This window comes from Colletotrichum aenigma (assembly GCF_013390185.1).
Source record: "Colletotrichum aenigma strain Cg56 chromosome Unknown KSG_Cg56_contig08, whole genome shotgun sequence".
In the NCBI taxonomy this organism is placed as follows: Eukaryota; Fungi; Ascomycota; class Sordariomycetes; order Glomerellales; family Glomerellaceae; genus Colletotrichum; species Colletotrichum aenigma.
Genome location: NW_023500914.1, coordinates 1153420 through 1179906, shown reverse-complemented (window position 1 = coordinate 1179906; position 26487 = coordinate 1153420). Strand labels below are relative to the sequence as shown.

Below are 26487 nucleotides of genomic sequence, written 5' to 3'. Positions count from 1 at the left end.
CATGAAAGGTTCAAAACTGCAGAAAAAGAATAAAAGGCGAGGAAGACGAGGATAACGAGGGGCTCTCGGTTGAGGTGCGCTTCGACCCCGATCAATCAACCCATCATCGCATGCGACCCCGTGAGACTCCGTCAAGTGCGATGTGCGATACTCTCGCACAATAGGTTCCATACTGCAGGCCAAAAGGCGAGGTAGACGAGGAAAGCGAAAGATTTCGCGGTCGACTAACACGATTCGACCCCGATCAGTCAGCACCTCACGCAAGCTTTATCGATAAGGCGTCATCACAGCCCAACCCCTCCCCCGCCGCGCACCGCACGCCAACGGGGGAGCTCTCATCCCTACGTCACGACTTGAGAGGAGGCTTTCGTTGTGTCTTACAGCCCCCGTCCCTCACATTCCTCAGTGATCTCCCTAGAGCCCCTCAAATTTAATATCTTAAACGGTGCCGCATTCCAACATCGTTTGAAAAAGTGAACAGAAATAGAACCAGAAAGCTTTTGCCCTGAAGCAGAAAGCTAACCCACCACACGCAACCATGTCTCCGGTCCTGGTCGTTGGGGCCACTCGGGGTCTCGGAGCTTCTCTGACCAAGCAATATGCCGCGCAGTCCGGCACGACCGTCTACGGCACGACGCGGTCTAAGGCTGGCCCGGAAAAGGGATTTCCGGAGAGTGTCAAGTGGCTGCCGGAGGTCGACCTGATGGATTCCAAGGTTGGTGACCACTTGGTCAGTTTGCTGGGCGGCTCGAAGCCGTTGTCGGCCGTGGTAGGTCGTCCCTTACATACCGGCGAACCTTTGCGCGATCGGACCATTGACGCCGGCAGATTATCACGGCGGGCTACTTCGTGACCGAAGACCTCAGCGCCGAAAAGGGCCCGAACTGGACCGAAGAACAACGCATGTACACGACCAGCTCCATAGCACCCGTCTTCATTGTCAATGCCCTGGTGCATGCCGGCTTGCTGCAGAAAGACTCCAAGATTGTGCTCGTGTCGTCAGAGTCTGGAAGCATCACCCTCAGGCACGAGAAAGAAGGCGGCGGCAACTATGCGCACCATGCGAGCAAGGCTGCATTGAACATGGTCGGCAAGTTGCTGAGTCTCGACCTCAAGGAGAAGGGCGTCATCGTCAGCATCGTCCATCCGGGCTTCATGCGGACCGAGATGACCAAAGGCGTCGGCTTTGATAAGTACTGGGATGACGGAGGTGGTAAGTTTGTTTTCAGGAAATGTCTTCCAACAAACTGTGAATCGCTAATATTCGGGTGCCCAGCCGTGACGCCCGACAAGGCGGCCGAGAGTCTCATCGCCTGGACGGACAAGCTCGACATTTCCAAGACAGGCGAGTATTGGGCGCCGAGAGGACCGGGTAAGTGCCGACGTCGCGGTTGCACCGCCTAGAGGACAAGACATGTTGACTGATGCGCTCTCCCGAAGGTGACATTGGCACGGCCGAAGTGGTTCTTGGAAAGGGGCTTTCGACGCCGTTGCATCTGCCTTGGTAAAGGGCAGGAAGATTCTAGACGGACGAGGCCGAAGCTCTGGATCTTGTCCGCATGCTCCGGACCAGGTGTTTCCCATCATGTTGAGACAGGCTTCATGGATGTTCGGTCGGGCTGCGCAGAACAAGGCTCTTCGGTTCCGCGGAGGACCCGGCCGCGAAAGCATAGGTGTTCATGACAGCGAGCAGCAGGTTTCTTGTGTAATTCGGTACTCAGCAGCCGATGGGTTCGGGCTTAGTGGGCATTAGTGGTTCGACGGCGCCTGAGGCGGTTCAATTGCCCATCGCCGCAAATGAGACGAACGACTCGCTTGATTGCATCCCCGCATCAGAGTGGATGGGGAGCACGGCCAGCAACCAGTGCTGTGGCCACTCAGGCGCACGCGATGGCACAAAAATAGGGGATATTGATGATGGGGCGCATGGTCTGCGATGGAGACAAGAAAAGAAATGCAACAACGACTGGAGTCCTCGTCAGGCACAGTCGCGGTGCAATCTGCCAATCTGTGCAAGATCGCGCTTTTGCTGGTTGGCGCGTTGTCTGGCCCATGCACTTCATTACCGATGGATCAACTACCGCAGCTGTAGATATTAATCAAATTCCCCATGATCGTCTTTTATATTGAACATGCTCCATCGTCAGATTTTGCTCCAATGCTCTTCTTCATAAAAGGCTCGCTTGTGTTTCAGATTGGCGACGTGAGTCCGGGATGACGCTGTTTGCCGGTGCTCCACGAAGGACCGCAACGACGGAAGGCGGCTCCCCGATCTCTCAAGCAAGAAGAAGAAAAGGGGGGCTCGGGGCACAGCTGTCAGAATGCGCGCCAGAGCATTAAGGTTGCAAGGGCAGCCCAAGCACAGGACGCGGTGCTTGACGCCACGAGATGGTCCATCGAAGCATTGTTTTTGTATGTTATTGTTGCTAAGTTGTGAGCAGTGCGTGGTGTGAGTGTAGACGTATTGGTTAAGTGCAAGTGTAGGTATAATAGGGGCGTGAGGTAGCCATAAGTAGTGCCCTATAGGCTACCCTTATAATATACCGCTAGTAAAAGTAAAACGCCCTTATTTTATAATTAAATATATAAAACCTATTTTAGAGTTATTTCTAATCTTTTTTTAGATATCTTAAATCCTCTAAAACTATTATAAAATCTAATTACTATAAAGTTATAAAATTTTTAGACTATAATTAATTTATTGTTATTAAAAGCTATATTTCAATGTTATAATTTTTCATTTAAAATAGTTTTCAATTTAGTATAAGTTCTAAGTATTAAAAATAGCTTTATTAGTAATTATTATAGTATTAATTTATTAATAATATTTAAAACTAAAGCTTTTATAAAAAATAAAATATTATTGAGTTTTAGTTTTAATATAATATTTATTAACAATTATAGAGATAGTTTTATCTATTATATAAATAATAGGAATTATAAATAGTTATTATTTATATAGATCAAACTTTATGAATTTAAAGTAATTAATTAATATAATATTATAGATACATTATTTTAATAGAAATTATAATTTATAAAAAGATCAACTAATATATTTAGTAATTTAAAAAAAGACTAATAAATTATTATTTAAGCTTATAATGAATAGTTATAGCTTAAAGCATTATATAGCTATAATATAATTCTAAATAAACTTTATTATTAATATTAAAAAACTAAATATTACAGTGTTAATTATAGAACTATTTTATGAATATTAAAGCTATAATAAATATGTTATAGATTTTAAATTAAACTATAAAAACTTAGACTAATTATAACATCTAATTAGTAATTATAATAGCTATATTATTATAAACAAAACCTTTAATTATTTTATTAAGCGATTTCTATATAGTTACAAATTTTATATTATTATATTTAAATTATAATTAGAAAATATTATAAATCTAATCTGTAGAATTGGCTATAATATTAATATAATATTAGAGTATAGATTTGATTTATTAGATAAATTATTTAGTTTAGCTATTAGCTTAGAAATAATAAATAATACTATACATTAAGCTAGTTTTAAAACCTTTCTATATAATATTCTATATCTATAATAAAAACTTAGAATTATAATTATTTAAGATTGTTTTTAGTACCTCTTAATTACTTTTTATTAATTAGTTAAAAAAACGCTAAGTTTAATTCTATATAGTGTAAATTATCTTATGAAGTTTTAAGATTATTTCTTTAGGAAACTTATTAACTATAACTAATATATAGTCATAGCTATTAATAATTATTAGTAATATAAAGAGAAAGTTATTAAAGATTATAAAATAAAAGTAAAAAAAGAGAAGGATTAACTAGAGGTTACTATAAGTAATATAGCACTAAGTTTAAAATATGTAATAAGTAGAATAGATAATAAAATATTTATAAAGTTTATTAAAGCTATTATAAATATAATAATAAAAAACAAACTCTAATAGTTTAATATAACTATAATATAATCTATTATAAATAAATACAAAAACAATAATTATATAAGATCTAAAGATCACTAATTAATCTATATTATTAGGGGAGACTTTTTATAATAAACTATAATACTACTTAAAAAAGAGAATTACTATATTATTTTTAAGCTTCGTATTATTATAAACTTAAAGAGGATTTTAATAACTTATAGTTCTACAAAGAAATATATTAAAAATAGAGTAATATAGTTATAGAACGCTAAGTATTTATTATAATTATTAGATAGATTATTAAAAATACTAGCAGTTTTATTATTAGTTATAGCTAAATCTTATTAGTATATAGCTTCTATGATAGATAATCTATTAAGACTATTTAAAATAACATAGTCTTTATTAGCTTTATAAATAAATTAGAGATTAAATTATGAGATATACTTTATAGCGTAAATAAGCTTTTTATTAATATTAATATAAATAGTTATATTAATAATATCTACTTATTTAGAGAGATTAATAATAAATTTATAATTAATTAATATTATAACTAAGAAGACTTTTATTATATTAATCTATTAATAGGTCTTATTAAAAGTCTAAATATACCTGAAGATCTTAAGCTTAATTAATTAGTATTACTTCTCTATAGAATTTAGTAGTTAGGAAAAATAGGTAATAAGTTAAATTAAAGTTTTAAGTAGATATTATAGAACTTTATATTCTTATGAGTTATTAATAACTTATATAATTTTATCTAATAAGTCATCTTTAATATAATAAACTAAAACGCTAATACTATTAATATAAATATTAAAATTAATACAAAAGATGTATTTAAATAAGTAATAAGTAAATATTATATATTATGTAAGTTTAGTTTTAATCTAATTAAGTATACTAAGCTTTTTAAAGGTTAGTAATAAGATATTCATTATTTTAGCTTATTATTTATAAATAGGTTTTAATCTTTTATTTTTAATCTTTTTATTAATTATTTTATTAATATAGTAATAAGTTCTAAGTAGTATAGTTTTATATTATTTTAGTAGACTAATAATGTTTATATATTATATAATATTATAATATATAAAGCTTGTTATATTTAGAAAATATTCTAATAACTTAAAAATCTTAGGGAAGTTAAGCTCATAGAGCGTATTAAGCATTTTAGTAAATATAGTTAAACTAAAAAAAATTAATTAGTTTTCTAAAAATTATTATAGAGAGGAAACTAGCATAAGATTTAAATAAGCTAATAGAGATATTCTTTAGATGGAAAAATATAAAAACCTAGCGTAAATGAAAAAAGAAATATTAATACTATTAGATATAATAATTATATTATTATAATAAATATCACTAGTAGTACATTTAAATAGGTAGTTAATCTATTACTAAATATAGCTATTATAGTTATAATAACCTATAATAAAGCAATTAAATATAACATGGTTTATCAGTCGGCCGGCCGGACCAGTCAGCCGGACGTTTTTTTCTAAACACTCTTACGTCCAAATCACTTAAACCTTTGACGCGTGAAATCTCAACAACCATAATGCTAATCTACACCTAAGAAGACAAAGTCATTCTCACGATTAAAGCGATCTAATCAACATGCGCTGCAGGTAATAACTTAAGCATTTCGCATGCTGCAAAGACCTACAGTATCCTAAAGAGCACCTTAGCCGATAGAATGAATAACTGACCGCGATGCGAATAAGCTTAACCCTAACGATATAAACTTAATCTAATCGAAGAGAAAACACTTCTCTAATACATTATTAAATAGGATTCTAGAGGATTTCCTTTCCACCTCAGCAGTGTGGAAGATATAGCTAATCTCCTGCTGTGAGCCTGTAATAGCAAGCCTGTTAGTAAACGATAGGCTAGGCAGTTTATAGACTTACAGCCTGCTCTGAAAACCAAGTTTAATTATCTATATAATTATTAAAGGGCTTTTTAAGAAGATCCTAAGGTTATATCAAAGTGGTTTGCGCTATTACGCAATATGATAGCTAAGTATAGCATCTAAGAGGGGGACCTATATGATTTTAATGAAACTAGCTTTATGATAGGCATGATTACTGCGTTAATAGTGGTTATATATGCTGATTAATGCAGCAAAGCAAAGTCTGTCCAGCCTAGTAACTATCAATAGGCTATAGTTATTAAATATATCAATTTGGGTGGGTGGTGTATCCCTCTGTTTATAATCGTTAAGGGTGTATATCACCTTACTAGTTAGACTATAGAATTAGGTTTTTTAGGCAACTAGGTGATCAAACCTATAGCTAATAGATAGACGGACAATCAGGTAGGCCTTAACTGGATTAAACACTTTAATAAATATATTAAGAACTAAACAGAGGGCGCCTACTAGATTCTTATTATTAATAGCTACAAAAGCTATTTATCAGCTGAATTCAATAATTACTATAAGCAGAATAATATTATAACTATCAATATGCCTATATATTCATTATATCTACTACAGCTATTAGATATTACCCTTTATTCACCTTTGAAACGCATATATAGTGATGAAATAAACTAATTTATCAGAGCCTCTATAAATCATATCACTAAGTCTGAGTTCTTTATTGCCTTCCACTAAGCCTATAATAAGGTTTTTAATAAGGAAAACATCAGGTCTGCTTTCTAAGGCGCTGGAATTTCACCATAGGACCTAGACCATATTATCAAAAAGCTTAATATATATTTACAGATGCCTACACCTCCTATAGCTAACCTTTTAACACCTCCACCTTAGTAGCTACAAACGCTCTCTAACCTATAACAAACTATCTGACAGTCTAACTTTATTAAAAGTTATATCTCTACTTATTAAAGAAGCTTATTAACACTAATTATCACTGCAGTTAAGTAATTATTAAAGGGTGTGCAGGTAATAGCACACTTAATCACTATTTTGACTGATCAGCTTTATACCTTTGAGGATGTAAATATAGCCCTTACTAAGCACTAGAGGGCTAAAAGAATGCAGGTCCAGCTTACAGGGGCACTTAGTATAGAGGAATCTCAGGTTTTGCTTGAAGGGAAATAAAAATGGAAACGTCTAGCACCTCAAGAGGATGACGAGGGGGGTCTATCAAAGAGAGCCCAGCCAGCTTGGAGACGCTGTAGTATGTATGGTGAGACTGGGCATAACGCGCAAACCTGTTCCAAAGATGTTGAACCCTCAGGAGATTCTGATAGCAATAACTAATAGTTGATTTAATGCGTTATGGTTGAGAAATACTAGATGTTGTTATGTATATGGGAAAAAAGCGTCTGGCTGACTGGTCCCGCCGGCTGACTGATGAACCATGTTATATTATCTTTTAGTAGTTATAATAATAAAAACCTAACAAAATTAGAGGTATAATTGCTATTAATAATAAAAAGTAATAGTATTAAAACTTATAATATAAGTTATATTAGTATACTTTATAGTTATATAGTTTTAAAACTTTATGAAGTAAATATTAAAAAGAATAATCTTATTCAAAATATAGATATTAATAACTATTCTACCTTAATAACTAGGTTTATCGTTAGGTTTAAATATATTATTAGGACGTATTATAGTAGTTTTCTTAATTTTAGTAGCTTTCTATAACTTCTTAATCTATTCTATAATTTATTCTCACTAAATAATAAAAACTAAAAATATAAAAAAGACCTAAGTTTTAATATAAAAATCCTTATTACTGTCTAAAAGCTTATTAATAATTTTATAGATAATATTATATTTATTAGAACTAACATAATAAATTTTATATTTCTTAAAGAGGTTTTATTACTAATTAGATTTAAAATAAACTTAAAGTTACTTATCCTTTGAAATATTAATAAAACCTATATTATAAAAGATATCTTTAAACTCTATAAGTAATTCTATAATTTATTAAGTATTATTAAAGTTATTATTATTATAGATATAAATATCAGTAGAATATATATTTATTATTTTATACTACTTAATTAGATATTTCTCATTATAATTATTAAATAATTAGATTATACGCTTTAATATTTCGCTATTTTTATTAATATAAACTAAATAAGCTTAAGCTAAAAGATTAATTAAAATAAAATAGCTAAAAAAGGTATCTTTAAAGATATATTAAGAGAGGCTATAGTTATTATAAACTATAATCTTAGTTATAGTTGTATATATAAAGAGTATAAAAATACTAATATTAAAGTTTTTAATTAGTTTGAATAAAAGATCTTGAGAATTATCATTAATATAATAATAAATTTAAATCTTATTATATAATCTAATAAAGATTGTTATATAATATAATATTATAACCTTTATATTATAATAAGTATTATTATATAATATAGCTCTTAAGATCTTAACTTTATAGGATATAATAATAATATAATTAATAAAATTTAGAATATTAAATTTCTCTGGTTCTAAATAATCTGTATTAAAAGAAATCTTAGTTTATAAGTTATTAATAATAAACATTTCATAAATAAAAGTTATAATTATAAAGGTATTTTAAAGAAATATAATACTTCTAAAGTTAAAATCAATAATAATATATTAATCTATATAATATTAGTTAGTATTAGGACTATAAATAACAATCAATATAGCTTAAGTTTTAATCTCTAGATATAAATACTACTTAAATAGAAATATTCTATTAATTAATAATAGAAAATAACTAATATTATGATAGATATTAATTTTCATTTAGTTTATAGATATTAAGTATAATCTAATATTATAAATAGGTTTAAGATCTAAAACTAAAACTCATATTAATCTAACTTAAAGTATTAATAAATAATCTAATAATAATTAAAAATTTATTATTAGTAGTAACAAAAATAGCTAAAATTTATAAAATCAATTATTTAATCTTAATAAATATAGAGTATAAAGTTTATTTTACTATAGGTATTATTAGTAAATTCTAAATTACTATAGAGATTTATTATAAAATATTAATAGTTAGTAGAAATTATTACTATATAAGGTTTATAATCTAATCATATTATAAAAATCTTAAAAGTAGTTATATAACTTATTTTCATTAGAAAAAACTTTAGAATAATTATAGTATTTTACAAAAAAGATATTAATAATTATTATAAGATAATAAGCATTTTAGATATCTTTAAGCTAATCTAAAGGTATAAACTATTCTTCATTTATATTTATATAGTAATTAGTATTATTATAGTTATAATATAATAAAATGTTATTATAATCTTCTACCATAGATAGAAAATAATAGCTAATATATTTAGAATTATATTTAAGTTAATCTAAATTAATTTGATCTATAAGATCACTAGATTTACTATAATAAGCTTAAATAGTCTATAATTAAAATATAAATATAGATCTAACTATAATATTAATACTATATAATAAATAGTAGTTCTTTAAAATAAGTAATTATTATTATTACAGCTAGTTATTAGCTTAGTTCAGCTAATAAGAATTAAATTACTAGTTAAGAGAAAACTAAAACTAATTACTATAATAACTATGTTACTAGTTATTTCTATGTAAACCTCTACTAAAATTATTATAACCTTAATTATAGTTATTTTAATTCTAATTATTATAACTAGTAGATTACCATAAGTTATTACAGCTATTTTAACTATAACTATAGCTATTATTAAAGCTATTATATTACTAAAATTAATTTAAAGGATTCTAATAGTAATTAGTAAGTTAAAAAGGCTTATTAACTGCTTATTATTAGTTATAATTAGAAGTTAAACTAAATTAGTTCTTTTAATTAAACCAATTAGCCTTACCTATATAGCTTTATTATTATAGATATCACTAAAATATAAAGTTATAAAAACCTATAGAAAATATGTATTATTCTTAAGCTAAATTATAAATTATAGATTTATACTTATAAATATCTTAAACAAAAGATTTAAAAATTATAACAGTAAATAGAGGTAAGATAATTAAATATTAAATATTATTAAAAGCTTTATATACTACTTTAATATAATTTTTTTTAGTAATACTATAGAACTTAATATTATAAACTATAAACTAAATAAAAATAAAAAATATTTTTATTATTATAAATATCTTATAGACTGAAGCTTAACTTAGTTATAGATTTCTATTATTATATTATATTATTATAATAAGGTTTAAATCGCTTAAAAATCTTATCATTAATTATAGTAATATTAGTATTATAAAACAGAGATTACTTAATATTACTAAGTATTTATAAATACTTAATAAGTATAAAACCTTAAAAATATTACGTTTAGATATTATAAATTATATCTAAACCTTATAAGTTAGTAAGATCTATAAATCACTTTATAAAACAAAAATATCTATATAAACTACATTCTTACTCTTATAGATTATATTAAATCGCTTTAGATTGTAAAATATAAAGTTAAATATATTAATATTAATAGGATATGAAATTAAATTACCAAATGAATTATTATTATTACTATTAATATTTATATTATTATCAATATTATTATAAATTATAGTTTTAAGTTAGAAAATAGTAGTTATAAATAACTTCGCTATATTATTAATGTTCTTATATTTATAAGTAGTATTATTATTTTTAAATCGTTATATCCTATTAATAAAGAGGTTTATAATACTTTCTATAATAAGAGGATTAAAGTTCATAAATAGATTAAGATTAAATTTATTTCTATTTATATTATTGAAACTATAATAATATAATATTTTTTAAAATTTAGTCTTATTATAGAAAATAAATAAATAAAAAGAGTTAGCATAACTAATCTTAACAGGAACTAAAATTATAAGTTCTATCTTATTAATAAGATTAAATTAAAAAAGAAATTTATTGTTATTATTAAATATAGCGAGATAATTATTTAATTTATTTTTAAAATTAATATAACTAATCTAGTAGAAGTTATAGAAATAGAAACTAAATAGGTTTAAATAACTTAAAACTATAATAATAAGATTATTAAAGCTTAAATTGTTTAGATTAATATTAAAACTAGTAATAATATTATTACTATAAATAGTAATAATAAAACAAATAGTAATAAATATAGTAATATATAGAGATTAAAATTATAAAAGAGAGATATTCAATCTAAAAATAATTTAAAAACAAAATTATTATAATTAGAATAATAATAGTACTCAATACTAATACAGTAATAATTATAAATAAATAGTTATAATAGTTATTATAGTATTAAAATTAATAATAAAAAGTTCTAAAAAGGTTATAGAATAAATTCTTTATTTTAACTTATTTAATTAAATATTAGCTATTAAAATAGGTTATTTAGTTTAATTTTTTAAAGATTTGTATAATAAAATGTTCTATAAAAATAAACTAATCTTATTAATAATATCTAAAAATAATTAGTTAATTAGTGATTATAAAATTAAAAAGGGTTTAAGCTTAATATTATAGATTAATATCTATAAAAAGTAATATTATAAGTTATTAATAATTAATATAAGAAGTTATAATATTAAGATAGTTATAAATAGAGATTATTATAGTTATAAAAATTTAGATTTTTTAGATTTTAATTTATATAAATATAGTTAGAGTAAAAATAAAGTTTATATCTAATTAATTAAAAATTAATAAAAATAAAAATAAGTAGGCGTAAATAATTATAATCTATTAGTAATCTATATAAATTAGAAATATAACTTTAAAATATAGTTTTCACTATAATAGTAAATCTAAGTATTAGTAATAGAAAATAAAATTAAATAAAAATATTGTTATTATAAATGATTATTACGATAGCCTCAAATTCATAGAGTGGTGAGATCTAGCTACTGGATTTTAAGGTTATGCTACTAACTATAAGCAGTGCGTGGTGTGAGTATAGAAATATTAGTTAAGTGCAAGTCTAGGTACAATAGGGGCGTGAGGTAGCCACAAGTAGTGCCCCGTGGGCTACCCTCACACAAGTGCTGTTGGGTACTTGGCCTGGACTCAATAAGCCGCCGTGTTGCCTGCCAGCATCTTTTGGTGACCGCTTGCGCGTTGTTCGTTGCACTGCCAAGCCCGTTGGCATGTGAGGAGAGACGGGAGGCTGAGATGGGAGGGCTTGGAGGGCGTCCGCCGTCTCCCTCCCCGGAGGTTGCCAGCTGGCTGCGTGTTGTATCCTAACTTCCCTGTTCGGAGTTCGGCTTGGCAAAGGAAATCGGCAAGTCAACATGCGCGGTTGCTGAGTGAGTCGCGGGTCGATCTTGATCCCGCAGATAACGACATACATATAGCGGATGCGTATCTGTATTCCCACCGTAGTCAAACAAAGCGGGTCTGTTCTCTGCCCAAATCTCTTAGGTTTGACGCACTGATGATGAAGTGACTGGTTGTTTGCGCTCGGGTGGGAGCTGGGATCGAAAAGACAAAGTGAAATGTCCGATGAAGAGTGACTATTGGACGCCACCGAGATGGCCGGGCCTTGTGGGGGAGCGAACGGCTCGAGATTCCTGGGAGCGTCACGCGTCAGCAGGAAACGACGGGCTCTTTCGTGCTTGAGGTGACAGAAAGAGCTATGCAGACACAGACCTCGGAAGCTGCAGCTAGTCTGCGGTATACGATACAATAGCGGTAAGAACAGGGCTGGCTGTTGTTGGTGCAGTCGAGGCAAACCGAGGCTGGTGCGAAATTGAAGGCATTGGGTCATTTGGAGCAGTTGGAGGAGGTGCATCGGCTGGTCTGACGTCCACGGTGCTGCACCCCATGCTTCCTTAGCGTAAGGTGGACGACCAGGGGGCCTACACGAGGTTGCGTCCAGCAAAGTCGAGAAGGCGGGCGGCGAACCAGGTCCCTGTGTGACTCTGTGATTTTCGTCATGTCCAGATGGGAGGTAAGGGAACATGGACCGGGGCGGGCAAACAGCTCCATCCTTCATCTTGATCGAGTGCAGCGCAGTGCAGCCGTGGTGTCACCAGCTCAACGACCCGATCGAAGACGGACGGGTTGTTCGGGACGAGATTGTGTTGTTACGTATGTGTGCCATTTCATCAAAGAAAAGAAAAGAGGGAAAAGCTGGGTCTGGGTGGAGGAGAGCCGTGCAGACGTGGGCAGGGCAGGTACCGAGAGCACCGAGTGGTCTTTGCTGGTGGTGTTTTTTCGTCCAAGAAACGACTCTGTAAGACCTGGCGACGTCAGGTACATGCCACAGGTTCATCCTCTGACACCGAAGCAAGTCCAGGTAGCGTGGCCCAAAGAAGGGCCGGTCGGTAGTAGCCGGCTGTGCACATGGCACTGCTCTCTATCCGTACCTCAGTACTATTCGTGGGAGCATTTGTTCTGGGTGGGCGTGCAGGCGGATGTGGATGTGGTGCATTGTCGGTCAGATGGCTCCAGCGTCGGCGGCGGGAGTTGCACGTTTGGTGGTGTGTGAGGTGTTCGTCTGGTGTGGCAGGCAGGATCCGTCCGGGCCTGGTCGAGATGAGCAGGTGGTAGTGGCCGTGGTGTTTGATTCTCTGGGTCAATTCTGGGTGCATGTCTGGATGAGCAGGCGGTCCTCATCTGTCAATTGTCACCGTCGTCTTATTTTGCGGAACTCCATTCGCAAGCGAAGGTGCAGCAGCAGCAGGCGAGAGAGAGTCTGGGCACGTCGGTCCCCTGTCGTCGTGGCGGGCTGTTGATTTGTTGAATTGCAGTTGCGGTGGTCGGGTTTAGAATAATTAGGATTATTAGGGGTCCTGGGGTGTGTCGTCGGCACGTCTGGTCTGCACCCCGGTCGACCGAGGACCATCACTCCCGCGTTGGTCGTTGCTAGTGTTCCAGGACCCCATTCCGCGATGCCGCTTCGAGAGTAGAGCAGCAGAGGTGCAGAACAGCGGTGGATCATCGTTTGTTGAACAAGCTGGGTGAATCCATTTTAAAATCTGAGGAGGGCGCGTGGGAGGAGGGCCAGGCCTTGGAGCTCGAGCCCAATCGTTGTGGTGCAATGTCAGACAGACCCAGACGCGGGACGGAGTCGAGGGTTTAAGCGTTGCGGCGACGAGGGACCTCAGAGGGTTTTCGATCGTGACGATGTTGTTATTGTTCTCCAAGAAACGCCCGGGCATGAAGCCGAAAGCCGGTAGGCAAGGCAGGACAGGTGAGGCAAGTAGACCAAGGTTAGGTACTCGAGAGAAGAAAACAAAAGTGGAAGGAGGCGGAAGTACCGTTTCTGTCAAAGACAAAGGAAAGCAGTGACAGACCATGCCGTGCCCGCTCACCCACCGCCCACCGTCCAGCGCCCACGATGCAGCCACAAACCCGGGCTGAGGGGAGGAGGGCGTGAGGGTCATAGGGTGAGGTGAGAGGAGAGAAGTCCAGTCTGATGAGTGGAAGGAAGGTGATCGGGGCGGGTGGAATGCGCGGGGATCGGAAGTGAGGAAGGTGCGGTAGAAGTCGTCCTTTCCATCCATTGCTTCTTTCCTTCCTTCCCTCAAGGCTCACCCTCACCCTCACCACACTGGAGACTGGACGTCTTTGGCAGGACCGGGCCTGGGCTGCACTTGCCTCTGCACTTGCATCCGTATTTCAGCCGCTGTCCTGAATAAACTAACCTAATTCTAATAAATCATTGCTCTTGCCTGTTTCTGCTTCCCCGCTTAAACCTCACTTGCCGTACCTTACCTTCCTTACCTTACTCTCAGCTCAGCTGTTTGTTTGCTCTGTCCCTCATTTACCCTTTCCTCTTCTTCCTTCCTCAACTCTTGCCTCGTTGGCTCTTTCCTGCCTCACAAGATTCCTGTCCTGTACCCTCCATCACCTCAAGGTACCCCAAGCTTTTCCTTCCACCGCCTGCCTCTGTTACTTCGCAACAACAACTACTCGCACCAGGGACACGCGAGTTCCTACCTTGCCTTGCTCTCTCCGCCCCGGCTCGAAACTTCACTTCTTTCGTTTCTCGCCTGCCGCCGCGACGCCACTCTTTCGCTCACTCGCGAATCTTCTCTCACCATCTTCAACCTCTGCCACAATCCTCCTCCACGCCGCATCAAATACCCCGTTCCAGCACATACCGACGCCCGCATTCCCTCGAGAAGCGAACCGGCAATAGCGACACCGATATACATCCACACAACCACACAACCACATAAACACCATTTCCCACTCTATTACCGAACAGGAACCACGCAGCAGAAACATTACCGCATCGTAGCCGACAACGCGCATTTACCCCGGCGGTTTCCCTCGCAGCTTCAAGAAGGGTCGAGATAAAAAAAGACAAACGGCTCCAACGGGCCATCTCCGAGGCGAGACGCCAGCCCATCCCAGTCAACGGCACCGAGACAGAGTTGGCAGCACGGCCGCCTTGTTTTCTCACGACGCAACCCCGTTGGGTCCTTCGTCCGACTTGAACTTACCGCAGGCACCAAGAAGTTGGGTCGATCCGGGTCCGTGTTGCAGGCGCACCGAGCAGGTCACCGTCACACGCACACACGACCGTCAGTCGACGGCACGGCAGCGCAGCATACAAACACAGGCACGCGAAATCTGCGCTTGGCAGTCTTCTGTGAGATCTGGATTTTTCGATCGCCAGCCTCCCCAGCGTGGATCGCCAGCATATTAAGCCGCCCGATTCGCTCCACCAAAAAGACGTGTTACAGCGTCCCGGATAAGGAAAACAGAAAAAGCAAGCCAGAGGGACGAGCAAAAGAAGGTGAGCTTGCACTTCCTTTTCTGGCCCACCGGCATGGCACCTCGTGGTGTGGTTGCCAGTTCACCCATTCACGGCGTCACCCATCCTTTGCGATCCCCCAAAAAAATAAACCCCCAATTCCGCCCCAAGCAGCCAAACCCCTTCAACCTCGCTCGTGGATGGATCCCCAGATCCACCGCCCTACCACCCAAATTCCTAGCTAATACAGTCGCTAACCAGCATACCAGCAATCTCCCCCTGAATCCGATAATCCATCCGATAATCCATCAGCCCCCCTCCGAACCAAAGGGGCCCTGAACAAACCATCCATCCATCCATCCATCCACCGTCCAGAATCAGCACGCCGGCATCAGTTGCATTACACTACATACGATATTCAATTGTCATTGGGCTCTTCGACGTTACCTTCGGTCGTCACCGCGCACCCCTTTTTTCATCCTTCTTTTCTTCTTTCCTTTTCGGATTGTTCCCCCTTCCAAGCGGTAGCTCGCTCCGAAGGCCCACGCCCTGATCCCCAACTGCCCAGGTCGACCTTCTCCGGTTCCCGACTCCCGCGACCGCACCACCCGCACTCTGGCCTGCAGCTTGCTTGCACACCTGCCGAGGAACCGTCGAAATCCCGTTGTTTGGCGTCCCTGCAGAGGCATGACGCTAGGAGCGGGCATTTAGGCCAACGAAAACCAAGCTTGCTAGCAACGACTCTCGTGCTCTCTCAGCCAGCTCCCCTTTTTTTTACCCGCGAAAAAAGGCCGATCCCTTGAGTTCAATACTACGCCGCCTGTCCATCCTCATTATCTATCCCTCCCGTCAAAAAGCACGGGTGCCACACCTCACAACCGCCAAAATGTCAACGGCACAATCAGCACAGCCAGGTAAGCCAAGCATCAAGCACTGATTTGCGCCTGGCACCGCTCCCACCCACCACAACCCCTTTCTTCCCTGTCTGCCACCATCTTCCCAGGTTTTTTTCCCCCTTTGACTTTTGCCCTGTCCAACGGGAGGAGAGCCGCCCTTTTTACGGCCTGCACTGCCGCCCAAGCAAACGCAAGCACCACGCCCGCTCCACCCAATCGTCGAACCTGCTGTGTCATGTAGACGGCCCTCTTGTTTCATATCCCATCCCCCTCGCCGTCATTCGCATGCACGGTGCCGTCTCTCTCCTGTCTATTACTGACTTTACTTCCTTGGAATAGGTCACCAACCTAGCAGGTCGGCCGGCTTAACACTCAATCTCTCCTCCAACAACCCCTTTCGCAACCGCGCCGCCTCCCCACTCCTCTCCGGCGGCACCTATAGCAATACCACCTCGCCCGCTTCGCCTTTTGACGACCCTCCTCCTCGCCCAGTCTCGCGAAATCCATTCCTCGATCCATCATATTCGTCTAGTCAACCAAACTTGATCGGAGCAGGCACAATGGCACCAACGCTGGACCCAAAGGCGCCCTCGCCGACCGCTGAGGAGCTTTTCGTAAGTGCCCAACCTGCACGACTCGGGCACTGTTCAATCTGAACACGCTTTTACCGGTCGCTGCGATTGCGACCGTCGCAGAGTTGACTGACAATCTTCATCACAGGACGGCCTTAACATCGACGATAAGAAGTCTTCACGCCCCGAAGGGAGCAGACCTCCCGCAAACCGCCCGCCTGGTCCTCCTGGCCCCGGTCGCCGTGGTCCCCCGCCTCCCGGCCACCGTCCCTCGAGATCCCAAGAGGAGGCGATGAGACAGCGCAGAATGCAAGGCAACGGCAGCGTTAGTGGCGGCCCGCCCCGACCTTCTGGGCCTCCAGGCTCCCCGCAGCGACGACCTCAGGAGCGCCGCCCTCGCCGGAACTCGGATTCTTCGCTCCTGATTGACATCGAAAAGCCGCTTACCGACGAAGAAAAGAAGGCTAAGGAGGCCAGACGTCGTGAGAGGGAGCGCCGCGCACGCGAAGGAAAGGAGAAGGACACCCTAAGAAGCCCAGCCGCCGGATTGATGTGATTGATCAATTGGACGCCACTAGCATCTACGGCACCGGATGTAGGTCAGAACCTCTTGGATCGTTGTCTCGATACTAACGACTTCAGTGTTCCACCACGATGGCCCATTCGACGCCGCAAACCCCCACCGCAACCGAAAGGGCAGCCGCCGCGCCCCGATGCAGGCTTTCGCCAAGGACTCGCTGAACATGTCCTTGGGCGGAGCCGGACCCCTCAACAAGCGTCCCGACCACGCCACTTTCATGGGTAACAATGACGGCGACGCGTCTGCTGACTTTGCCTCCGCTGGAGCCAGAGATCCCTACCAACAGCACAAGAACGAGCCGGCCGTGTTCGATCCCCGAGCCCGCAGCTCTATCCTCCACGGCGAGGAGAGCATGGGTCTCGGTACCTCGACCTTCCTCGAGGGAACCCCCGCCGCACGCACTGCGATCCAGCGCACCCAGCAAGAGCAGGCTCAGCAGAGCCAGACCGACGGCTTGAAGCGCAACAAGTCCATCGCTCAGCGTATCCGTGGCATGAAGAGGGAGCCTCGCGAGTACGGACCTGCTGGTCGCATGACGAATCCAGAGGGTGCTTACCACTCCCGTAGGTCTCCTGACAGTGCTGGGCCCTCCACCAGCATCTCGTACACGAGCGAGCGAAACCCGTTCTTCTCCGAGTACGGCAAGGAGCCTGAGAGCATCTCAGTCAAGCGTACTGACAACGGCGCCAAGTCACCCGGGACCCCTCCGCCGGTCCCCCGTAGAGGCTCTGCCAATGCCCTCGAGCGTCGTAACACTACTGACGTCAAGTCGCCCACCGAGGAGGCCCCCGGCAAGTCGTCCGGAGGCTTCCTGTCCCGAGTCAAGAGTCTGAAGGGAGGACGCAGACGCCAGGCCTCTGATGCCATGGCTCCTCCGGCCCCTGGAACTGCCGCCTAGTGGAGACGCAGGCCTTAGGAAGCTGAGAAGAACAAAGCGTCTAAGCGTCGAGGCGATGATGCGCGCAAGCAAGAGCGCGTAGCCCACATTTATCTTTCAGACAAGCAGTCAGTCGCGCTTGGGTCGAATAAAACCAGAAGAGCCACGATTCCCTTCTGAACAAAAGACGACACAGCAGCATTTCACACTACACTGGATAATGAGCTCGATCACAACGGTATCTGTGCAGCAATCACTTTGGAACCCGCAGGAGTGAAGAGTAGTGGTTGGGTGGGATCTCGAATTGGTTTGGGTGGATATTGGAGAAAGCCATCGGGACGAGAACTACGAAGGCCAGGGCAGACAGGGTGCACCAATGCTGTGCACCTTTTTTCAGGAGCCGCCTGGCGTATTGTGATACCTTTCGTGGATAATCATATTTCTTTAAGGGGGAATAGGTCCCCCGTCTTTCCGCCTCTTTTGCTACAAGTATTCTGGGCCCAGGAGAGGCATACTACACAAGAGGATAGCATAGAGCAGGCAGCCAACAGTCCGTTGGCAGATTGTTATGAGTTAGCCTTTATTGAAAAAAATTGAGACTATTTGGCCTCGGATTGTGTTCATCCCTACAGCAGTATTTGAGCGAGTGTGCATGATATTTTTGGAACGAGGGATCAGCCCATTGATACGGAAGGCTAATGTGCATGTGCATGACTTGTCATTCATGCAAGGATGCTCTGCAAGGGGCTTTGTTATCTCAGCAAAGGGGAGATGGAGGTGTGCCATGCCCAGATTTCATGCAAGAAAAGGGAATGATGTCATTGAGGGTGGCTGGACATGCCTGTCCAAAGTGTCTGCGCCGAGACCTGATCGAGATGGCGACGGGGGACTCGCCCCCAGCTTCCCCGAAACCTTATTTGGCTCTTCCATCATGTGACCTGTCCAGTGACACCCTCACTGCATCGAGCTCAGCAGCAATCGCGCGCTTGGCGGGCTGGGGGAAAAGGTTGCCACAAGACAATATTCGGAAATGACGCGGTACGATTTTTCTCCTTATTTTCTCCGAAGACGGCAGTGGTACGAAGCTGAGCGGCGGTGCTGAGCGGGGTCGGGGGAAAGTACCTTACAGTACCATTACGCCCCCAATAACAACACACCATGGACGGCGACGAGGATGCTGCGGACGCTGGCGGTGGGATGATGATGATACCATCGCAGGCGAGCTCGCATTTCCCGATTGAACCGGTCTCGGCGGACGTGTTGCTGCGGCGGGAGACGAAGCGGCGGGACGCGCTGAAGAAGAGAGGGCCGGTGAGGGTCGGGTGTCGCGAGGTGGATGAGTATGTGCTCATGGGAGGAGGGCTGGAGCGCGGGAGCGTGGTTGGGGTTAGTTCTGAGAGCGAGCAGATGGGGTTGATGGTGAGTTTCTCTGCACATGTTGTCAGTGGTTTTTTTGGGGGCTGACTCGAGGCGATTGAAAAGATTTCGCTGCAGGCGGTGGCGACGGAGCTCTGCGGGAGCGAGGGCGAGGCTGATCCGAGCAGGGCGATGGTCGTCACGGCACAGCCGCCCGCTGCGATCTTGCCGGCGCTGAGGGATGCGGTCAAGGCGGAGCTCGCGGCCCGCGGCGTTACGGGGGCGGAGGTGAGGGGCAGGCTTGTTTCCTGTCTGGAGCGCGTGTCGATCACGAGGGTGTTCGATTTGGAGGGTTTATGGGAGGTGCTTGGCGATCTGGACATTCCGCCGGGGAGTCCAGTTTCTGAGGCCCCATTGGTGCCGGAACCGGAGGTGCTGCTTGCGTCGCAAGGGCAGGAGGAGGAGTTCGCTTCACCGGAGCCCGAGAGGATTACTTTGCCGGATCTGAAGCCTGCGTATAAGTCGCCGCAGCGAAGACCGGTGAGGACGGAGATTGCGGACAGCGAGGAGGAGGATGACATCAGCGATGGCGAGGACGGCAAGGACAACGATATCAACGCGGGCAAGAACGATGAAGCGCCCGCGCCGTCTTCTTCAGAGCTGTCGGATCTGTCGCCGCCGCCATCGTCAATGGCTTCGATGCTAGCTACACCCGACCCTGCCGTTGTCCCTGAAGATAAAGAGGAGTCCGACTCCCACGATGACCCCGACGCGAAACAGGAAGAGAAGCCCTCAACTCCTCGAGAGCCGCCAGTCGAGGACCAAGACAGAAGAAGCAGCAGCCCAAGAAGGGAAACCGAACCCGAACCCCCCGCGCCCCCGGACATAATCCTCATCACGCACTTTTCCACCCTCATGACGGCCCTCTTCACCGGACGCGACAGGGCATCGGCCCACGACGGGCTACAGTCCCTATCTGCCTTCCTACGCTACCTCTCACGCAGCCTCTCCAGCAGCCCGCTCATCATGCTCCTCAGCAGCACCAGCTCCTCAAAGAGCAAGACGCTGACGGAGCCACCGCCGATGCCCCCCTCCGAAGCACCACCACCACCAGACGAAAGAAGCAGCAGCAGCAGCAGCAAGCCTCTCGCCGCGACGCTGCGGTCCGTCTTCAACCCGCCCCAGCTGGACATACCAGGCTACGCCGGCCACGCGGCCGCGCGGCGGAACAAGCCCACCTTCGGCCTCGTCTTCGCGCAGCTTCTCGACCTCCACCTGCTGTGCACCAAGGTGCCGCGCACGAGGGAGGATGCGGAGAGGCTGTACGCGCCGCCTGACCAGGGCGACGGCGGCGGCGGTGGCGTGCGGTATACGTGGGTCGTCGAGGTCCTGCTCGACGAGCTGGGCGTCTGGGAGGAAGGGGCCGCGCCCGGGGGGAGAAGGTGCAGGGAGCAGCGGTGGACGGCCGTGGACGTCAGGGCGGGCAGGGTCGTGGATGCGTTTGAGGGCGCGGAGGGGAGGCCGAAGAATGTCGGAGATGTTAGGGTCGTGGGCGGCTTTGGCGGCCCGCGGGTGTGAGGTAGCACGGGTATCTGACGTTGATGCGCCCCTGGTTTACAGGAATTTCACGCTTGACAGTCACGGGCTTGACGGGAGTCATGAAGAAAGCTTGCATGTGGATCAAACGCAGGCTTGGCTGCGTCACTGTTTTTCTTCATCTACCAGCATCTGACAGCCTAGCTAGCAACCTTGTTGTCCCAACCCACTATGCAGAAAAATGACTCTTACCACATACAGTGCAATCTATAAGCACTTTTACTCTGCGTTATAATGGGAAACGGAGCCGCTCACAAAGCCGCGTTGCGACGTGTGTGTTGGCTCGCGGGGGCTCTGCGGACCCGGATGGCCACGCTCGACCGGGAAGAGGCGGCGGGCGGCGCTCCGGCAGCCCGCAAACCCCAGAACCCATTGGATTATTCTTTTTGTAGAAAACCGAGTGGGTTCTTTGTCTCAAGGCTCCTGTTGTTCGATTCTGTTACGAAATCGTCTTTCGTGCTGAGAGAGACTGTGTGTATATGTATACATATATAAGCGACGTTGGATTTCTTCCTTCTCCATGGGGCGAAGGGTGCGTGTCTGCTTTGAGCCTTCGACAACGCTGCGCAGGAATTTGTCTGAGGTGCTGATTGGGCGTGTTCGGTCTTCGTCTTTGCCTTTAAGCAACGGTAACAATAACGACGACGATATCCCGGATAGCGGAGAAGAGAACGCAGAGATGAGGATTGCTGGGGCGCTGGTGCCGCTGGCGGCTGTGGTTTCGGCTGTTTCTTTGCCTGAGGCTTCTGCCGCTGCGGAAGGGACCACGAGTGCTTCCACATGGACTTCTGTTCTGGACGCCAACGGGGTTGTATCTTCGTTCGGACGGGTTCTTGGCGCGGCGGCGAGGAGACTTACATGGTCTGGCACGAGCTCCACTAACGACGTCGAGGCCGGAGCGCAAATCTACCGCTACGAATCGGCGCCGGAAAAAGACCTCGCGGAGAGTGTCTACCAAATAATTCAGGAGAGCGGGCACGAACGGTTCGCGGCGCTGCTACGCGGACAAGAGGCCCTTCGGTCGAGGCTTGCCGGTGCCGAGGGGCAGTTCACGGTCTTCGTGCCCACCGACGAGGCGTTCCGGAAGCTGGATATGTATCAGAGCGACGAGGCGCTGGTGCGTGAGATGGTGGAGTATCACGTTCTCGAGGGGGTGTACTCCGTGGATGCCCTTCGGGGGATGCAGACCGTGCCGACGGTGTTGGAGGAGCGCGGGACGGGGCGCCGGCAGAGGCTGAGGCTGAGGGTAGGCGGTGGTGGGGAGGATGTCGTGCTGAACTTTTATAGCCGGCTTTTGGGGGGTGAATCTGTAAGTGCTTTTCTGTGTGATGTCTGTGATGACGTGAGGCTGATGGGGTGGTAGAGGCGGGCGAAGAATGGGGTTGTGCACTTTGTTGATGATGTGCTTATCCCGCCACCGAGGTTCGATCGACTTATTGATGTGTTACCGGAGCGGCTGGGTGTGTTTTCGAGGGCGCTGAAGGAGACGGGCGTTGGCGAGGAGGCGGGTTTGGAGGGTCCGAGGGGTGTGACTGTGTTTGCACCGTCGGATGAGGCTTGGGATAAGTTTGGTGTTGAAGTCAAGAGCTTTTTGTTTGGGGAGGGGGGAGCAGGGTATTTTAGGGCTTTGGTGAGGTATCACATCATCGTGGACAAGATCCTGTACACGGACGTGAGGGTTGATCACACCAGGGAGTCTCGGCCGGGGAGGTATGAGACTTTGCTGGGGGCCGGTGTCTCTGTTCATGTTCACGGGATAGAGGGCCGGCGGGTGATGAAGGTGGATGGGAAACAAGTTTCGGTGAGGGACTTGCCTGCTAGGGATGGTGTTGTGCATGTGCTCGATGAGGTGTTGATTCCATCGACGACGGCTGATGGTGTTGGAAAGAGCGGCATGCTGGATGTTGAAGCGTTGAAGAGGCGCCTTGACCCTTGGGTAAAGACAAGTGGAGGGTTTGAAAGTGTTGAATTGTAGGCTGATATCAAGAGATGGGTAACCAGTTACTTGGTTTAGTATGTCTCGTATCGAGGTTGTTTTTGTGAGCTGGGTTCTTCGTCAGTTTAGACAAGATGCCGCCATTGTCTGAGGTGCCTTTTTTCTGCAAACTATGATTGTGGAGTGCCTCAATGTTGAGAAAGACTCGAGCCATCCCAGGGAGTTTCACATTAGAGGAAAAAACAGTAAAAGCACCTCGGTCGGTGCCCAGTCCATTAGCTTCGAATCATGTAAAGTGCCTTTATAATAGCGAAAGTTTACCACAAGGCATGTTCAGTATACACTTGAATGTGGTTTTGGTACAGAGCTTGTGTGTCCGAAATCAAGGGCAGGACTGATCGCAAGACCAGCAGAGACAGAGGAACAAACAGCAGTACCACCAGATATAAAATTATTATTGACAACATTAAGTCAGTAAGTAGGATGAACCTTCCGTTTCCATAGATCATGGTTACTCCGGCTAGCCTAGTTACAAACTGCTTAGAACCTCCGGATATGCAACTTAATTAGCGAAAGAATCGCCCCAAAGCCCTTGCCCCGAAGAAAGCCCTCCGGCCGGGCCTTGTGCAAAATGATCATCGTCGAACGTAAGCCGAAGGACGTCCGTCAAGTTGCAATCAGACGAGGTGTTCGGTACGTCGCTGTCGGATGTATGCAACGCCTCGACAAACCTGTCAAGGCCATCATGCATCGCCGAGCCATAGCTCGAAACTTCAACCATATCTTCGTTGCACGCCGCCCACGTTCTCTCCAATGTATCATTCTCGGATTCAGAGAGCACACCGGACGGCCTTACCTGAGATGGAACGTCTGTGTGCACTGGATTTCGCTCCAAACCCAGTGGAACGTAGCCCACAGACTCAGTGGAGGTGGTTTGGCCGATCGTTGTGTCTTCGGGAGATTCTTCTTGTGAATCTACGTCGGTAGGCAGGCAACCTGAGTTTTGGCCATCTCTTTCAATAGTTTCTGCTGTGTCCATTTCGTCCCTACTGGTCGAGCCTGTCTTTTCTGTGATCTGGCGTACTCTTTCGCTTGTGAAGTCTTTGAAAATGCTTTTGACCTCTCGGCGTTGATCATCATCTAAACTCCCGCTGATAGCTTCTAGTTTCGAGAATAAACGCTCTTCCAGCTCGCGGGGGACAGTATCGGCAAAGATACTTTCGACATCTTTCAGGTTTATGGATCTGCCTGAAGTAGTATGGTAGTCTAAAAGCAGTCAGTCTTATTCCAGAATTCAGCCACGAAGATTTCATCGCTTGGGAAGGAGGATCAAGACTGACGGGGATCCGGGATGTTTCTACAATCTGGGAACAAAATTCGGAAGATATTCCGCCACTTGTCCTCTTCTGTCCTCAAATTGGGCTGTCGTTTTTTGCTCCTCAATTGTTCTTCCTGGGTTGAATTAAAGCCTTCAATACAAATCTTTTGGGAAAGGTTGCATCCTTCTATCAAGCGAGAGTGGGCTTCCAAGCCGACCTTTGAGGCAAAGATTTCGCCGCAGCGTGTGCAGTGTGGTTTTTGGCGATGGACGCTATATAAATGCTGCCTGATGACTTTAGTCAGAAGAAATGTGCTACTATGCACTGATAGCAGCTTACTTGAGTCTGTGAGTATCAGGAAAGGCCTTAGCGCGACACCTGAATAACTGCTCTTGCGTAGCATCGTCGCACTTGGTGTATGGACATGCAAGATGAAGACCATCTTGTTTGTCTTCCTTGGGCTTGATCTTGGGCTTGATCTTGGGCTGCCAAAGAGCCGTCGACGTACGATCGGAGCTCCGCTTGCCCCCCTTTTGCTTGTCTGTGGTGCCGCGAAAGATAGCCGCGAGCATGCGGGGTGGCATTTCGTTGGTGTTGTCTCTTTTTGGGCGTTCAGGAACTGGACGCCACTGCCCATAGATGTTCGGCTTGACCGAAGCCTCCGGATCGGGTAGACGTCGAACACGGACCTCTGTTTTGTCGGCTTCGTCTTCTGAATCATGCAAATATATGGGATAGACCTCTATCTCGTCGATTTCGTTTCCTGAATCTGGCTCTGACAGTATGCAAGAACCTTTACCGAGAGATTTGGATACCGGCTGTGAAGAACTTAGAGCCGAATAGCAGACTCTGCATCCCGAAGGTTGAGGTTTCTGCACCAGAAGGCTTTCATCCAAAGTCGGCGTTAGGTTTCTCATAGATCTCAGAGGTGCTGCTTGCGCAGTGTTTGGCTCCAAGGGCGGCGCTTGCCCACTCACGAGGGTCGAACAGCTTCTGCTGACTAAGCTATCTTTTTCTCCTATTATCAAACCCAACAGATAAGATATAAACAAACTAGGATCTAGCGCTTTAGGCCTTCGTTGGTTTCCACGGCCACTACTGTCCTCGCGTATATCTGAAGCTGCCTTTTGCTGCTAAGTCTGATTGCTATTATGTTGACTCCTCTTGACTTTAGTACTATCTGTAGACTTTAATGCAGTGACGTAATAGCAGCTGTAGTCCTTCTTAATATTGCTTCTATAGTGTTTCCTGGAGTCACTTCTGGAATTAGTATTCTCGCTATTCCAGCTGTCTGAGAAATTAGCCTGTTGGAATTAATAACCTATGGTTCGTATAAGCTTAGGACTATATAAAGATAGCCGGTCGAATAAAATGAGAGAAAGGGAGAAAAGGAGAAAAAGATTATAAGGCTTATCTTATATAGTGGAGACTGTTTCTGTCTAAGCGAGGTATATTGAGATGCTGATAAAGCTTCAGTTATAATACGCCTGTGGAAAACTCAAATATTTATATTATTGAATTTTGTGAAGAAACGCATAAATTTGCGTTTCTTCTGATAAGCAGATTAGCACCCCTAGCTTGTTGCTGATGTTATAGGTGCAACTAGCTACTTATATAGCAGCACTTATTTGCGTTTGCCTTACCTAAAACCCCTATTAGTGTGCGATTTATTACCCCTTTACGCCACTTTTACCTATTTATACATATTAACGCTAAAAACGCATTAATTAATATAAATTATTATATAAATTAATTATTAATAGCTTTAAAAGAGCTTTTTTTACTAGAATTTATATACTAT

The 26487-nt window shown here is 42.6% G+C and overlaps 5 protein-coding genes across 5 annotated transcripts; 4 read left to right on the top strand and 1 right to left on the bottom strand.

Moving 5' to 3' along the window:
• Positions 1-538: 538 nt before the first annotated feature.
• On the top strand, positions 539-1508 carry CGCA056_v011845 (putative oxidoreductase; the record flags this gene model as incomplete). Its single annotated transcript, XM_037327089.1, has 4 exons — positions 539-769; positions 829-1213; positions 1277-1372; positions 1441-1508. The coding sequence occupies 4 exons, from the start codon at positions 539-541 to the stop codon at positions 1506-1508; spliced, it is 780 nt and encodes a 259-aa protein (XP_037173843.1).
• A 15502-nt stretch (positions 1509-17010) lies between these two features.
• PAL1 lies at positions 17011-18500 on the top strand (the record flags this gene model as incomplete). Its single annotated transcript, XM_037327088.1, has 3 exons — positions 17011-17064; positions 17171-17504; positions 17665-18500. The coding sequence occupies 3 exons, from the start codon at positions 17011-17013 to the stop codon at positions 18498-18500; spliced, it is 1224 nt and encodes a 407-aa protein (XP_037174472.1).
• A 1137-nt stretch (positions 18501-19637) lies between these two features.
• On the top strand, positions 19638-21413 carry CGCA056_v011843 (uncharacterized protein; the record flags this gene model as incomplete). Its single annotated transcript, XM_037327087.1, has 2 exons — positions 19638-19898; positions 19962-21413. The coding sequence occupies 2 exons, from the start codon at positions 19638-19640 to the stop codon at positions 21411-21413; spliced, it is 1713 nt and encodes a 570-aa protein (XP_037174470.1).
• Positions 21414-22110: 697 nt separating this feature from the next.
• On the top strand, positions 22111-23406 carry aurS-0 (Aurofusarin biosynthesis cluster protein S; the record flags this gene model as incomplete). The annotated part of the gene is made up of 2 exons (XM_037327086.1): positions 22111-22740; positions 22795-23406. The coding sequence occupies 2 exons, from the start codon at positions 22111-22113 to the stop codon at positions 23404-23406; spliced, it is 1242 nt and encodes a 413-aa protein (XP_037174471.1).
• Positions 23407-24875: 1469 nt separating this feature from the next.
• Positions 24876-25270, bottom strand: CGCA056_v011841 (uncharacterized protein; the record flags this gene model as incomplete). Its single annotated transcript, XM_037327085.1, has 2 exons — positions 24876-24969; positions 25026-25270. 2 exons carry the CDS (start codon positions 25268-25270, stop codon positions 24876-24878), a joined length of 339 nt encoding a protein of 112 aa, XP_037174469.1.
• Positions 25271-26487: the final 1217 nt, after the last annotated feature.